This window comes from Aphis gossypii, chromosome X, assembly GCF_020184175.1.
Source record: "Aphis gossypii isolate Hap1 chromosome X, ASM2018417v2, whole genome shotgun sequence".
Lineage (NCBI taxonomy): Eukaryota > Metazoa > Arthropoda > Insecta > Hemiptera > Aphididae > Aphis > Aphis gossypii.
Window position 1 is genome coordinate 18,966,227 of NC_065533.1, and position 15,965 is coordinate 18,982,191.

A 15,965-nucleotide genomic window follows, 5' to 3' on the forward strand; every position below is an offset into this window, starting at 1 on the left:
TCTATCGATAAATTCCTTAAAAAAATTCAAAATAAATTTTAAATACTTCATTCTCAAAAAATGGTAGTATATTGATAGTTTTTGTATTACAACAAATAAAAATTGAAACCGTACAAAACAATTTTTTATAGATACTTGTTTTCCCAAAAAAGTTTTTCAGTATTACTAATTATTTCAAAGCGAATTTTTTAATTTTGTCCCATTTTCTCTCCCCAAATGCAAAATTTATTCAATTTTTTAGTACCAAAAACTACCTTTAAAAAGAAACATTAAAGCATTTTGATTATGTATTGTTTAATATTTACCATCTACTTTAAGATAAGGTTTCCAACCCATAACAGGACTTTGAAAAAATCCTTTCCATAATTCCATTCCATCACCTAAGTCAACTGGTGTGATACATGGTGATGGAAAAAATGTTTTTCCATAATTAATGCATCTGTAACACAATTATAATTAATTGAAATTCAATACTTAAAAATTTGTAGAAAACTGAATAAACTATATTTAAAAATCAAACCATCAAGAGTATTATTTCAGTTTTTCTTTAGGAGAAAGTGTTTTGCATTACAAAACCACATTTCTTATACCTCATATTACAGTTATATTTTAAATAAGATTAATACAAAGGTGAAAAGATAGATATAATAAATGCTCTAAAAAACTACTTTAAAATAAGAACTACATAAAAATTTATTTTTGAAGCCTTCAGTATTCAGACTTTTATTTGTTTATTATAGGAACATATTTTATAAAATAAGCATTAATAGAAAATTATGATCGATTTATAAATTAACATATTATTATATAATATAATACAAGCCACACATACATACAGTTTACAGATACTTCAACAACATAGAAATATAGCGTTTAACTCATATCGAGCTGCATTTAATGAAAATGTGAAAATCGATTACAGTTCACAGCAAATCGTTGCTATTGGATCAATGATTTTTGTCTGCCAATATTGCAAGGCATTTAAGTTTAAAAATGAAGCTTCTGAATTGTTGCGCGAGTGGTCAAGTCAAATTGACGGCATTGGTATTGCCATCAGAGCCACTACATTCATTGGTTTCCGAAAATGGGCCAGATTCTAAATATTTTTTGACTCATAACCAGCAATGCAATAATTGTTTTCAAATGACGTCATTTAGTGCAACAAAGGTTATTCAAGAAAATTGTATGCCAACTTTCAAGATTCAGGGTCAAATATATCATCTAACAGGTTCCTTATTGCCAACGCCGAATAGTGACTACAAAATTTTGCAAATTTATTTTATCGTAAGACGATCAGCGTTGTGCACTTATGCACACAACAATTCGGCGATAAGATCAATTGTGGAACAATTTCAAACGTTTTTTTATTAACATAACAAAATGGTTACATAATTCACATGCCGTCTGATAATCCTAAAATTGTCATCAAAGCCGATAAGATGACTGCAAGACAACATGTGAAAACGTTTTAATGCACCAAGTACCAACAATTGATGAAGTCACTATTGTCGTCGTAGATGAAAATTTAGAAAATCGAGATACTGTTTTACATCGGCGTAGCAATCAACTGCAGCGTCTGTCCGAAACACATCGATCATACGATACGTTACAATACCCTATCTTATTTTGGCAAGGTGAAGATGGATATCATTTTTCAATGAAGATGGATGATAAATCCAATTAAATGTTCCAAATCTAACAAAAAAGTTAGTTCAATGAATTATTATGCATACAGACTTATGGTTTGGGAGAATGAGAACAATCATATCTTAAAATGTCAGTCTCTCTTCCACCAATATGTTGTGGATATGTACGTGAAAGTTGAAACTGAGAGATTAATATTTATCAGGTTGAACCAAGCAAAACTGTGTTCTGAAAAATACATTATACATTCATCTACGGGATGCTATCAATGCTGATGGAAATGCACAGAATGTAGGTAAAACAACTATTCTCCCAACAACATACGTCGAAAGTCCGCGATATATGTATGAATACGCTCAGGATGCTATGTCGTATGTACGTCATTATGGCACACCAGATTTTTTTATAACGTTCACATTTAATCCCTAGTGGACAGAACTTCGACAAGAATTATTTCTTGACCAATTACCCATTGATCGCCACGACATTACCGTCATATACAAGGATGTCTAAAAGAAAGTTAAAATCACTTAGGTATGGACTTAATTGTTAAGCATCGCGTATTCGGTGACATGCGCTTTGGATGTATTCAGTCAAGTGGAAAAAACGCTGATTGCCACATGCACACATATTCATTTTTTTTGGTAGAGAGGAAAAGACCGAATGAAATCAACGATGTAATATCAACGGAAATTCCTGATAATGATGAAGATCTATTATTACATGAAACTGTTACAAAAAACGATAAATAATAAAAAAATATAATATATAATATAAATAATAAACATTGGTAAATAACATTAAGTTGGAAAATTAAGTAAGTAACGGCTAAGAAGTAATTTGATATAAATAAAAAGGAAAACATCTCTTAAGATGACTTAGAACTCGCATACAAACACATAATGCATGTTTTTTTTTATTGTAATAACATATAAATAGATGTATTGGATTCAATACAATTCATTTAAATATAATATCAGAACAAATTTACTTGTTATTAAATTTGTAGTGGAAAATATAAACAATGAGTAGATAGAGTAATTTTCATATTTTAGTTTTAAATGAAGTATTAAGTCCTTAAATAGTTCACTATATCAAAATCACACAATACGTTTTTAAATTAAAAAAAAAATACTTTACCTAAACGTTTTATATTTTTATCTACACGTTTTATCTGACATATTAGAATCAATAGGTATAGTAAAAATTTAAATTTTACTGTTACAATTGTGATAGAAACAATTTGTGTAAACGACATCCTTTTAATGTATAATATTATGTTCACATTGTTTTACTAACCTTAATGAAAGTGGTCGATTTTTTAGTATAATGTCCAATACATGAGATGCATCACCTAGTAAATTAACAGATAAACCAGAATTGAAATATTCCGGAATTTTGTTCATTGGAATTATTTTAACAGCTGAGGTAATAATAGTAAAATCCACAGATCGATTAGTTTCATCATTGAAAACCTTAATTACATCAGTTTTCTAAACATAAATAAATTATAACATATAAACAGTAAATTCAATATAATATATATTTTTGATTGAGAATGTAAAAATAGTTTATTTCTTAGCTGCATATTTATAATGCTTTTAAAAGCATTAATATAAAATTATTCATATAAGTATTAAAAAATGAAAAAAAATATGCAAAAATATTATTTAATACAAAAAAAAAATCAATATTTAAGACAATTATGATTATACAACATCAACTATAATCAGTACTTAAATAATACTTTAATTATTAATTAGATTATAGTAATTAAAATGTTTAAGTGAGTGCAATAATAATTTATTGAAAAGACATTACAATATTACATCCACAACTTTTATTTGTCTACAAGTATGTAAAATAGCAAATTTTCACTTAAAAATTAACATTTAACTAAGATTATTTTAATATTTAAATAATTTGATCTATTATCAAACCTAGAAACCTAATAGGTAACATAACATTGTCTGTATATTTTGATTTTTAAGATATTATGAGTGGACATTATTTATTTTTTACAACATAATATTTAACATGTTTTATAATTTGCTTTAAAATTATAAAAAAAAGGATTGAAAATATTGAGAATGACAGTCCATAATTTATTTTATGATGTCTTAATTTTAATACAAGTTATACATACCAAAGATATTACAATCTAAAATGCTCATAAACTGTAGAAAACGTTTTAAACTTTAAATTTGATAATAGGTTACAACTCTTATATTAATTTGTATGTAAACATACAACATCCATTTTAATTTTGCTAATAAAAAACTCAGTTTTTATTTCAGACATTTGAAACTAAAACCAATACATTAAGCTTAAAATGTAGAGTAAATATATTTTAGCTTATTGAATAAAATGTTTATGAGAAATTTAAAAAAAAAGTAAAATTATATTTTTAAAAGTTAAAACTAGAACATCTTAGTTCTACTGAATAGGAAAATGAATCAGAGAGAAACAATACCGTTTATCAATGATTTAAATATGTTTAAGTATTTAATCATATTATAATAATAAATTAATTACCAAAAAAGTGAACATACTACTAGCACACAAAAACAGTATATTGACATTAAATTATGTACACATAAAACAAATGGATCCGAATAATATTTAAGCTAATTCACTGAAATCATCCTAAATTTAATAATAGGAGAAAATCACTTTAATAACCATAAATGCCAAACATTCTTAATTTAAATTTACTATTACATAGTTGTAAAATGACAAAAACACATATGAGCTTGATATCTTAACATGCAAAACTACCAGAAAACAAAAATATTAATCAATCATTTTTTAAATATTAGTTTATGGCATTTTAAAGCATTTTATGTTTTTAATATTAAAATAATGAACATACCCCTTTTATCTCTGATACTGTAAACATATTCCTTTTTCCATCAAATGCAAAATGAATATTTGGATAATGCTCATTATTAAATTCTTCCAAAGCAACTCTATAAAGAAAGATAAAATATGTCATATATTAACTAATACTCAAAACATTAGTTCTATTATGAAATTTATATATTGAAACATGAGACTCTTGTCATAACCAGATGTGGCTTGTGTCATATTTTTATAAAATCAAAATTTACTTATTATTATTATGAATTTTTTTTTTTTGGTAAACATTTATCAAATTACACAAAATGTATTTGTAAACATTTTCTCTTTTGGCATAATTGTATTTATTCATGTGGCTTGCAAACACGTTCACATTTGCTATTCCTGATATATATATAAAGTATAAATAGTAGTATGTAAGTATAAATAAACAATATTTATTATTCATTATGTAGAGTAGTTTTATTTCTATAAGATACAAAAATAAAACGTAAAACTATATAACTATTTAATATATTAATTTGAGTACTTTACTTTTGTTTTAAGTACACATTTTTCAAAAATAATTCTGACAATTCAAAAATAATATAAATTAATTTTAAAATAAACGATGTTTAATATTAAAAAATTAACATATTAATACTAATTTATAATTAAATAAATTACCTAAGAAGTTTTCTTGGTAGTTCCGGTTTGAATTTTACATCCGTGTGGTAGATAACTTTATTGAAGAATTTGTCTAAGTTAAGAGGAAGATGATTCACTTCAACCTCAGTTGCACGTCCCATAGAACCTCCAATCTCAAGATTTCTTCTTTTAGGAATAATTAATTTACTCTTAAGTATATTAATTAAGTGTTCAATTTGTTGATTGCTGCCTAAATTAAATATAACTATACAAGTAGTAAAACAATAATATACTTTAATGTGATTTTAAATTACCTTGAGTTGGAAATGATTGTGGCATTGCAGATAGATTTTTACCTAACATAAAAAATAAGAAACACAAAGTTATGAAAGGGCCAATTTTTAGAACTTCAAAATCTAGCAAGTTAAAACATAGAAAATGTATATACATTTTTTAAACATTAAAATACACATCAGTGGCGAACCCAGGGGGGTGGATCCCAGGCGTAGAAAAACAATACATATATAATAAATAAAAAATTTTCCTGTATCCCCCCCCCCCTTCAATAAATCCTGGTTGCACCACTGATACACATGAACAATAAAACAAATGTATTAACATTAAATGAAGTTAAACCGACATAATAAAACCAGTACCTACTTACTATTAGCTACGGATACATATCGAAACATTTAATAATTTAACTACAGTTCTATCATATAAGAATTAATATCAAAATTTTACCAACAATGTAATTTATAAATACAAATGAACACTTTCACAATATTTAATAAAAGTAATTTTTACTTTTAAAAATGCAAAATTCTAAGAGTTAAGTTTAAAAATATAGTACAGATTAGATAAAGATGATACAATGATCACTTTTGACCTGCATGTCGCTAGTTTCCCATCCCTGTTACAAATAAAAAATGTTTCAACAAGAGTTGAAAAGCAGTCATATTTGTATAGAATATGCTATAAGCTTAGATATCACTAACATACCTACTATTTAACCATTTTATTGTATTCTTTTATCATATTATACTACCTTCAGATTGTTCTTGAATTGGATTAACCTCCATACGTTGATTATCGTTCTGGTTAGTCTGCTGTTTTGTATTTGGCTTGCTTTGAGGTGTTATTGGAAGGTCATATTGTTCTATTCAATAAATGATTCATGTTATTCAATACATATGTAAAAATCATTAATATATTTTAAACAGCACTGGTTTTTATTATCCTGCTACTCTATAATAATAGTTTTAAAATTATATAGTTCTCAAGAAATATATTATAGGTACCAGCCCCTATTTTTCATAAAAACGCATACTACACATTTTTCATGTACAATGCTGTAATACAGTGATGTAAGGAGCAAAATCTCCACTATCTCCTTTAGACCTATTACATATAATTATTAAATTTTTAATAAAATTGTTTAGTAGGTAATAATTCTTTATTTTTAATCAAATTTCAGTGCATACACATTATTGTTTGAAACAGAGATGGCTTGAAATTGTCCTAGTCAAAATTTAGGGGGGTGGTCACCAGATTACCATCATTAATGATATTGAAATTGTTTGAAATAGTTATAGCTAACTTATTATTTATCACGAGATATTTTAATACATTTTTTTTAATCTGTATTATGAGTAAACAATATACATTAATACATTATAATATTAAAGTATAAGTACTAATAAGTAATAACTCAAACTGATTTTGTATTTAGTAAAATATCAAATTTGTGCAGTAGTGGGTAGGTGGTATATTTTAGGCTTTCCCCAGTCAAATAAATTTGTCAAACCATTACTGGTTTGAAAACAACCAATTTATTATTATTTTAGAAACCAAGAAAATATACTTATGAAATAAGTTTAAATAGAACACATACATTTAATAATATATTATCCAACAAAGAAGTTAAAAAGTTTTATGAAAATGATTCAATATTATCTTAAAATTTGATTATAGGACTCTTGTAATTAATTAAAACTCTTGTATTAACCTAGATAGGTACCATAATTACAATTTGATGTAAAGAAATTTTATTATATTTTATACTAGACAAACAGAGAAAATATAAATGTGAATCACATCCTTTTAAAAAAGTTTAGATACCTATTGTAATAAATTAAAACAATTTAATGAACTACCTGAATTTAATGGTCCTTGACTTTTCCCAACATTAATATTTGAATTATCTTGTTGAATACCTATATAAAGAATGATCAAAATTTAGTCTTGAATATGTTAAGCATAGGAAAAAACAAATGAAGCCCATATACTCAAAAAAGAGTTGATATAAATGTAATATTTCATAAGAGTATTAAATATACCTACCTAGTAGGTATGTGATAAGTTAATTCTTTAATTCTTATATGATTAACATTTTTAAGTTTAATTAAGGTTTTTTTTTCTAATAATAATAACTAATAATAATATAATATGTATCAATATTATCTAAAATTAATAATTTAAAATGACATTCCTACTACAAATTTATAAATTAATAAAAAAAAATATTGATATTTAAATATTATTCATGTTATGTTATAGAATAATTTCTTTTTTAATTTAATAAATTATAAAATATACTTTTGAAATAAATTTTAAAATATTGACTAATAACAAGGATGTGTTAGGGTTGGGTTGAAGAGTGATTTGGGCTAATTAGGTAATTTGCTATTATATATTCATTTTATGCAGATTTTAAGTGACCACTATATTATTTTTAATAATATTGGAAAAGTAGAATTAAAGAATTAAGAATTGATTTCCTGTTATTCATTTTTATTAATGGTTCAATCACTGCAATTAATAGTGTTATAAATTCATGATAAAAGAATTTAATAGATTTATTCAGTTTAGTGCTGATTTAAGGACTGTAATATGTAGCTTTAAGATTTAGTTTACATAGAAATATAGAATTGATTAATTAGTTATAGATAGGTAGAAGATAATTAACTAAAAACGAATAAAAGAATTGAACTAGGTGACATAGTTTCTAACATAAAGAATAAAAACAAGGCAAGATTAGCAAGAGAACTGCAAATTGGAAAGTACCTACAGTGAATTAATGCAAATACATAATAGATACTTACAATAAACTATTAGTTTATAATAAATAATAATATTAATATTATATATTCTTAGGCCTGTTACTTTATTTTACAATTTTATCACGGAATCAGAGTAATAACTAATAATATATTTATTACATTTATTTTGTTTAACTTAATAAATACAAAATTTATAATTTATCAAAAGACATGTGATTAATTTATTTTCAACATTTTATAGCACACAATTAAACGCCAATAATCATCAATGAATGTGCTTTATGTATGAAAGCCGCACGGGAAGTAATTTATCATAGAGCATACTGATTTTTACTCAGAATCACTTATGGTTTCTCATTTATTGTTGGAAAAAAATTATAAAGTTGAAGGAATTAAATGAAATAAAAGAGCCGCTTAGTAACAAAATAATCGTAAATTGCAAATATATATGAGCATACTAGAATATGATACTTGCCAAATAACCAAGCATATGTGAGTCAGCTTAATAGAATTATTTGTTAGTTGTAATTAATGAATATATGAGTCATTTAAATGTATACCTCTAGTTTAATTTGTATCCACATGGCACTTGTCAATAAAATTTATTAAATAAATATTTGTTCTTAATTAAATTATAAATATTTAAATTTAAAAATATATTAACATTTTAATAAATATTAAAGGAACAGTATTACATTAAATTAAAAAATTTTCTGGAGACTGTAATATTAAAATTAATAACAAATAAATATTTTTTCTCACAATTTACAAATATTTAGAAGTTTGATAAATAAGTTAAATATTTCCAAGCTCGTGAAATATTCTCATACATGCAAAAAAGACATTTTCTTATGAACTCATAATTGAACAAATTGTCTACATATTTTACTCCCATAATATTGCCTACACTCAGTAACGATGTAACAATATGTAAAAATATATAAATTCAGCTTTTAATAATAAATAATAAACTAGTATATTATTTATCTAGATAATAATATATATCTACTATATAATATATATTTTATTTGTATAAGATTATCTAAAATCTGCCAATTGAAATAGCTAGTGGCCTTGATAATGTATCTGAAAAGTCAGTACAATTCTATGAAAGTGATAATAAGGAGTATAACTAAGGTCAACCATTTTATAAGTTTCATATTGTTGATAAATTTATTGAATATAAGGATTATGTGATCGATCTGAACAAAAATGACTACACTGCTTTAGTAAAAAAAATAATAGTTTACTAACACATGACACACTCATAATTAATATTATAATGTAGTAACCACAGTATACAAATGAACGGTCTTATATACTGGTGATCTTATGACTTAAAGTCTCACGCCACTATTTAACAATATCTGATTCGCTAATACTAATATGGCATGATATGACGCAATATGGTGATACTGTCATACAATATTAAATTATATTCAACAAAATTGGCTGTTGTAAAGAGTAACCAACACCTCAAAAAGCTGCTGCTTAAGATAACCTATTATAAAGTGGCAACTAATAATCATTGGCAAATAAATTGTCTATAAATAAGAAATTAATAACTTTAAATTCGATTAATAAACCTGATTAGAGAAACAATTAATTCTTGTACTAAAAAAGATGTCTCTACTACAGGTACCTATATTCTAAAATATAAATATTAATAATAGACAGTTTATAGATATCAAAGTGTGCTACTAGTTAAATTAAATAGTTGAATTTCAATTGATTTTCTTTTCAGTTTCAAGAAAACTTAACTTTGGCAATGATAAAAAAACCATGTTAATAATATATTAATGTGATATTATACTTTATGATATTATATGCTGTAAACATTAAACATTTAAGTATGCATCAGACTGAAATTCTAACTAATCTAGATTGTACATAAAAAATAAAAATAATAACATTAAGTTTTCATCAAACAATTACAATAGATGACTTCAACTGGTCAATAAATGATCATTAATACCTTGAAGTTATAGAAGATAAATATATGTGTGACTATTAGATATAACAGATAATTAATTTACACTTTTTAAAGATAATAATGAACAATAAATTATTTATTATGGGTAAATTATTTACCACATTTAGGAGGAAACTATTAAAGCTATTATAATAAAAATAGTTAATAAATTATTTATTATCCAATTTTTTATTTACTAAAGGGAACTTAAAAAATTGGTGAACAAAATTTATGTTCAGTTATTATTTGTAAGAATAATACCTTTTTTTTTTTTTTTGGTTAAATCGACGACCGGGAGGGGACCGCTTTTGCATTGCTTCCTCCCAAAAGAATAACATCTACAGTTATCTAATAATTATTAATATATAATACAATTTGTACCCACTGAAAATTAATAAAATCTATAAATGCTATACTACTGGTACTGATTAGATCTTCCATCTGACCTAGTTCTATATTGAGGTTAATTATGTTATATTCTCTGTCGGTTAAGTCCGAAGAGTATATTCTTTTATAGAAAGAGTTCGTTCACTTTCGGGTTGTAATTCGAACACATACACAAAAATCTGTAGGTATATCTTTTAAAAACACAGTACCTACTGTATGAATCGGTTACTTATACACGACTGACTATTGCTTATTCTAAATTGCTTTTGTTTGCAACGCAGTCGCTTATAGGAAATGAAATATTGCTTACGCTAGACTATTGCTAAGATATGTGCTTACTAATCTAAAGTGATAATCTAAGAGTTCTCAACAATTACAATTCATATATCTTAAGCTGAATAAATATATATATAATATATATTTTACCTTTTTTCTGGTTTTCCTTTCCTGAAACACCTGTTAAGTAAAATTATATTAAATTAATTCATACTTTAAAAAAACTAATTTAATAATAATACCAGAAGATCCATTATTAGGTTGATTCATAGTAGATTAATAATTGTATACACTAAACCGCACATAAATGAAATAAAATATCTATTACACGATGCTGGTTTGATCGCCAAAACAAAAATGATACACTAATAATGCTATGTCTTATGTAACACAAGTAGTATGGAAGAAAATAAGAATAAAAAATACTAACATAACCTATAATTATTCGGCCACGTCATGTAAAACAGCCCGTATCGTGCATTCGTGTCGACGTGTTATTTAATTTACGAATTGTGCGTGCTGATAACAATTTTAGGCTTCAGCCTAAGTTGATAACTTGGTATATGAATGCCCAGAACGCCAGAAATAAAAAAATTTTAAAAATCTTACCATTTACCTAGGGCTGGTTTTATCAACTAGAGATAAAGTATGAAAATATGAATTAACTATTTTATAATTTAAAATTATAAAAACACTATATAGATAACCGACTTAGAAAATAGAAATGCTTTTGAAGCTGATGCAATGACCGTAATTTTCTAATCTGAGAGGTGAATGCTTACATCTTAAATCATATTATATTCATATACTTACCTATAATATATAATCTAAATTCTAAGGGTTACGTCATATTTTACATTACTTGCACTGATAAACAATTTGAAGACCGCTTCATTTTTTAAGTACCTATATAATTATGTTTTTTAAATTTTGTATACATTCACCTCTTAGATAATGGAATTTCATCCATGTTATTGGCTTCATAATTTATATATAGTAAAAATAGGAGTTGGCTATCAAGTATTTTTATACATCAAATATATAATACCTATAATATAATATGTCATGTCATATATTTTATCTTATTGGTAATTGGTATACAATATAATATGTTTTACACAATATCGAGGTCTATGCTGTAAATTAAGTACCTACCTATGGTAATTAATTTTTGAATTAAAAAAATTACCAAAAATATAATCCGAGGAGAAATATATATTTTACATAATATGAATATGCGATGCCATGATAATTTGACTTCAAGTAAAAATTTTATTTTTGTATAAGTTAAAAAAATTTTAAAGAATCTCTTATTAACTTTTCAAATTTAGGTAAAATTATCAAGTACTTAAAAATTTATTTTTGTTAAGCCTATTAAATCGATATTTCGATGTATAAGCGTATAATTTATTGTCAAGTATCATAGTGAACACAATTATAGTTCATGTAGTTTAACACAAATCTTAGACTATAGGTACATCAAACAATTTTGAGAAATTGAATCTTGCAAGTTGCTTAAGCAAAACTGCAGAAATACAGAATCATGGATAACAATTTTACTTGTCTGAGTTCAATTTATGCTTTTGCTAGATTATTAGAATTATAATACTATTTTTTTAGTTTGGAGATTTTCAATATTCCTTAATAATCTTCTTAAACTATAACATATCTTTCAAAAATTAAAAAAATAAAACTAATTAAATAGTAAGTACATCTATTAGTTTGTTTTCTTATTTAATCCCTACATAAAAAAGCATTCCTTGCAAAAAAAAAAAATTATCTTTTAATAATTTAATAATATACGATTCTTAATTAATTTTGCTTAATTTTTTTAAAGTCCAAAAGCATTTTTATCATAGTACTCTTACATACAATATTTTGATGTCAAATGCAACATAATATTACTTAATCAAACAAATTACTCAAAGTATTAGTTTTTTCCTCAATAATTAAATTAAACAGAATATAATGATCCAATGTTCAACATTCATCACTAGCATAAGAATTACAAACAATAATAATAATAATAATAATAATAATAAAATAAAGTTAATAATTAAAACCAAATCAAAGAAACATTAATTTATTGTTAGATAGATTTAAAACATAGATTGATTAAAATGCTCTAAATATTAGGTATAAAATCATTTTACAGTGTTATAATATAATGCTATTTAATTCATCACACTTTCCCGTCTTTTCGCAGTGATTCCAGTAATAACTTTTTTTTATTTACTTCCGCGATAATATTATCAAGATAACAAAATTCCTCATTATATGACGATCTCTTTTTTGACAGTATTTTATGTATATTTCTAACATGTTTCAATGCTTCATTACAATAAAAACAATTTTGATTGGTAATTATTTTTGTTGCTGAAATACCATGAGCCTGACCATTCTGTCCCTCAATTAACTGTTCAGTAGATCTTGTTAATGAAACATCACTTGGTGGAAATCTTAAGGAGTCAATAAAATTGACTGAAACATCACGTGCTTCATTAATCTGGAGAGGAATCTCATTCTTTTTGAATTTTTTTGGTTTTCCTAAAACAAAAAATAAGCATTAATATTACAAAAGTACCAGATTGATAATTTTTATTTGAAACTTAATTATTATTTTCCACATTAAAATGTTGTAGATACAGCTTCAAATTTTAATCAAAAAATATTGACATATATAATATGTCTTATGGCTGGGAGTCATTCTGTTAATTTTTGCGACACCGAAAATGTTACCAGTCGAGACAGTGATTGTTTATAGCAACCGGTTGCTACATAAAAATTAAAAAAATATATACATATATATTATATTTATTGTTGGTAAATTAAATTTACCTACAGTTTAATCCTCTTCTCGTATCTAATACCTAATCGACATCAACATTCTTGTGTCAACTGTATTCAGTAGAAACAAGACATGTACCAATGTATCTACATGTAATGTAGATATAATATAGATTTTTTCTATAAATATATGATCAGCACTATGGATTACATAGTACACTTCTTAGATATTAATCTATTGGGTGATTATTAATTTTTATTTCTTCATAACAAAGTATGCGCTAGATATTTTATAAGCTACCCTTAATGATGAAAATTGAATCAATTTTATGGAATAAAAAATAAAATGTTTCATTAATAAAAATTAGATAATTTATAATTATAAATAATTCATAAATCTTATTTTAGTAATACTTCTGCAGTTGCCATAGTTCTTTTGATAAATCAGTAGTATAAAATATATCGTGTTTAATAATGTTGTCTGGTTCAATTAGAATATTACATAGGTACACAAGACATGTTCATAATGGATTCAAGCCTGTATTGACACATGGTACTTCAAAGCCTTGTTTTATATATTTTTAATTTTGAGAATACACTCTTAGATAAAATACTTTAAAAAGCAAAAATTATTACTATACCCAATAATGAAGATTCACCATTGGTGCAAAACCTTCATTACAAGCGCTTGTCAAAAAATTAAAAATAATTATTGAAAGAAGATGTTATACCAGGTACCTTTGTTATTTTTTAATGGCACATTTGTCTCCTTTATACAGTCTTCTACAAAAATTGTTGGTACAGCATCAAGATGAAGTAAGCGTCTTTTTAATTTGGATGATTTGAAACATGTTGGTTCAAAGTGGAATGAGCATATCTTACCAAACGGTAAGACTTCTTCATCTGTCAATCCACACCGTTTAAGCCAAATCTGCCGTCTTTCCGGACGCGATGGAAATCTGATACAAAATAAAATAAAACTTATTATACTGACAAGTTCTTTTCCCCACACACTAGGCCAATTAAAATATAATACTTACGAGTGCAAAGACATGTTAGAGCTAGTATATTTCGCCTGGTATTTTTTTGGTGACCTTTTACACACAACACAATTGTTACCCAGTTTCGATAATTTTTCAGTCATGATTATTTTAGTGTTCTTGGTCTCTTGTAATTACGCGATCACTTAGAGATCAATTCAGTAAATCGTGGACCTTAGCTTATCTTCACCATAAAAATCTTTTTGAAGGGTTCACGTTCATAACACGTGTTTAAAAACAATGTTGGAAATTAAAAAAAAAAAAAAAACTATTCTACGACACTAGATAACAGACATTTAGTAAAAAACCCAAACTGACGACTGAAGATGATAAAATTGAGATTTGAAACGTTTTCCAAAAAGAAAAAAACGATACGCAGTAGTTACGTCAAATCGGGGCGATTCAATGTTTAGTCTTACACGGCTATATACACGGCGTCGTCCGTCGAATAAAAAACACGTACGACGGCGGACGTGATGAGCCGCGTTTTTTTTTTATTATTTTGGCGTTCGCCAGCCAAAACGCAAGCCGGCTCGCGTTTTCCGCATCGGACGAAAACGGCTGCTTATCACATCCGTCCCGCGCCAACCAACGCGTTTTTAATTCGAACGGACGGAGTCTCGGAATACGCCGCGAGTACGGCTCCGGCCGGGAGGTATCGCACCATCGCGTAGCGGGCGGTTCCCGTTTTTTCGCTTATCATATTCGTCCGGGCGACATTCGGTGTGTCACGGTCTTTAGAAGACGGACTTCTAAGACCGTGTTCGGTCGTGTTGACGACGTGTGTTTTCACTGCCGCGCCGTAATCACGGCCGCAATGATATAATATCGTGATAACCAATAACCGCGTGTTATTCCACCGTTTGTCGTGTCGTTCGATTATTATCGTTAATCACGGTAATTCTCCGTGTCGTCGTAGCGAGTCGGGCGAATCGTCGCGAGTGTTCAGCATATTATTATAATGTTATACCGTTCTTCTGTAATGATTACGAGAACGGGTTTTAAAACGGATGTTTTTTACAGTTTGTTTCGATTTTTTCAAAGTGTGTATCGACAGAAATTACGTAAAAAGAGGAACTAGGTATTTGAAAACAAACAACACAAATACGATGTGGACCTAATATGGTCTCGAGAGTTCAAAAAATAATTCTATCACCATAACAAAAAAAAAAAAAAAATTGTAAAATAACAAAAAAACTATTTCCATTTTATGGAAGCGGCATAGAAAAATGGATTAATAAATCTATTTGTCAACTGCCATTATGGTCCATCTGTGAATGAAGCACACTGTATTGGCTTCATTTTATATCA

At 26.2% G+C, this 15,965-nt stretch overlaps 2 protein-coding genes across 5 annotated transcripts in view; both read right to left on the bottom strand.

The window, feature by feature from the left end:
- LOC114122519 (protein argonaute-2-like) overlaps positions 1-15,965 on the bottom strand; it is a 34,902-nt gene that overhangs the window by 7,646 nt on the left and 11,291 nt on the right. Inside the window, exons 1-9 of one of the 4 annotated variants that reach the window (XM_027985202.2) lie at positions 11,070-11,220; positions 10,978-11,007; positions 7,287-7,346; positions 6,179-6,289; positions 5,445-5,486; positions 5,170-5,380; positions 4,517-4,613; positions 2,944-3,137; positions 306-439 (exon numbers count right to left, since the gene is read on the bottom strand). In XM_027985202.2, the coding sequence (XP_027841003.2) occupies positions 306-439; positions 2,944-3,137; positions 4,517-4,613; positions 5,170-5,380; positions 5,445-5,486; positions 6,179-6,289; positions 7,287-7,346; positions 10,978-11,007; positions 11,070-11,097 (907 nt within the window). In that variant the 5' untranslated portion in view covers positions 11,098-11,220. Of the gene's footprint in view, positions 1-305; positions 440-2,943; positions 3,138-4,516; positions 4,614-5,169; positions 5,381-5,444; positions 5,487-6,178; positions 6,290-7,286; positions 7,347-10,977; positions 11,008-11,069; positions 11,221-15,965 lie in introns of those variants that run through there. The other 3 variants (XM_050206604.1, XM_050206605.1, XM_050206606.1) reach the window with 3 other exon arrangements.
- Positions 12,895-15,692, bottom strand: LOC114122505 (uncharacterized). Its single transcript, XM_027985186.2, has 3 exons — positions 14,655-15,692; positions 14,353-14,573; positions 12,895-13,374 (listed from the first exon to the last, which is right to left on the bottom strand). Exons 1-3 carry the CDS (start codon positions 14,756-14,758, stop codon positions 13,010-13,012), a joined length of 690 nt encoding a protein of 229 aa, XP_027840987.1. The 5' UTR covers positions 14,759-15,692; the 3' UTR covers positions 12,895-13,009.

Coding starts and splice junctions, on each gene's coding strand:
- LOC114122505 (XM_027985186.2), bottom strand. CDS start 14,758: ATGACTGAAAAATTATCGAAACTGGGTAACAATTGTGTTGTGTGTAAA. Junction 14,574..14,654: donor TCTAACATGTCTTTGCACTC/GTAAGTATTATA, acceptor ATTTTGTATCAG/ATTTCCATCGCGTCCGGAAA. Junction 13,375..14,352: donor GCCATTAAAAAATAACAAAG/GTACCTGGTATA, acceptor TTTTTGTTTTAG/GAAAACCAAAAAAATTCAAA.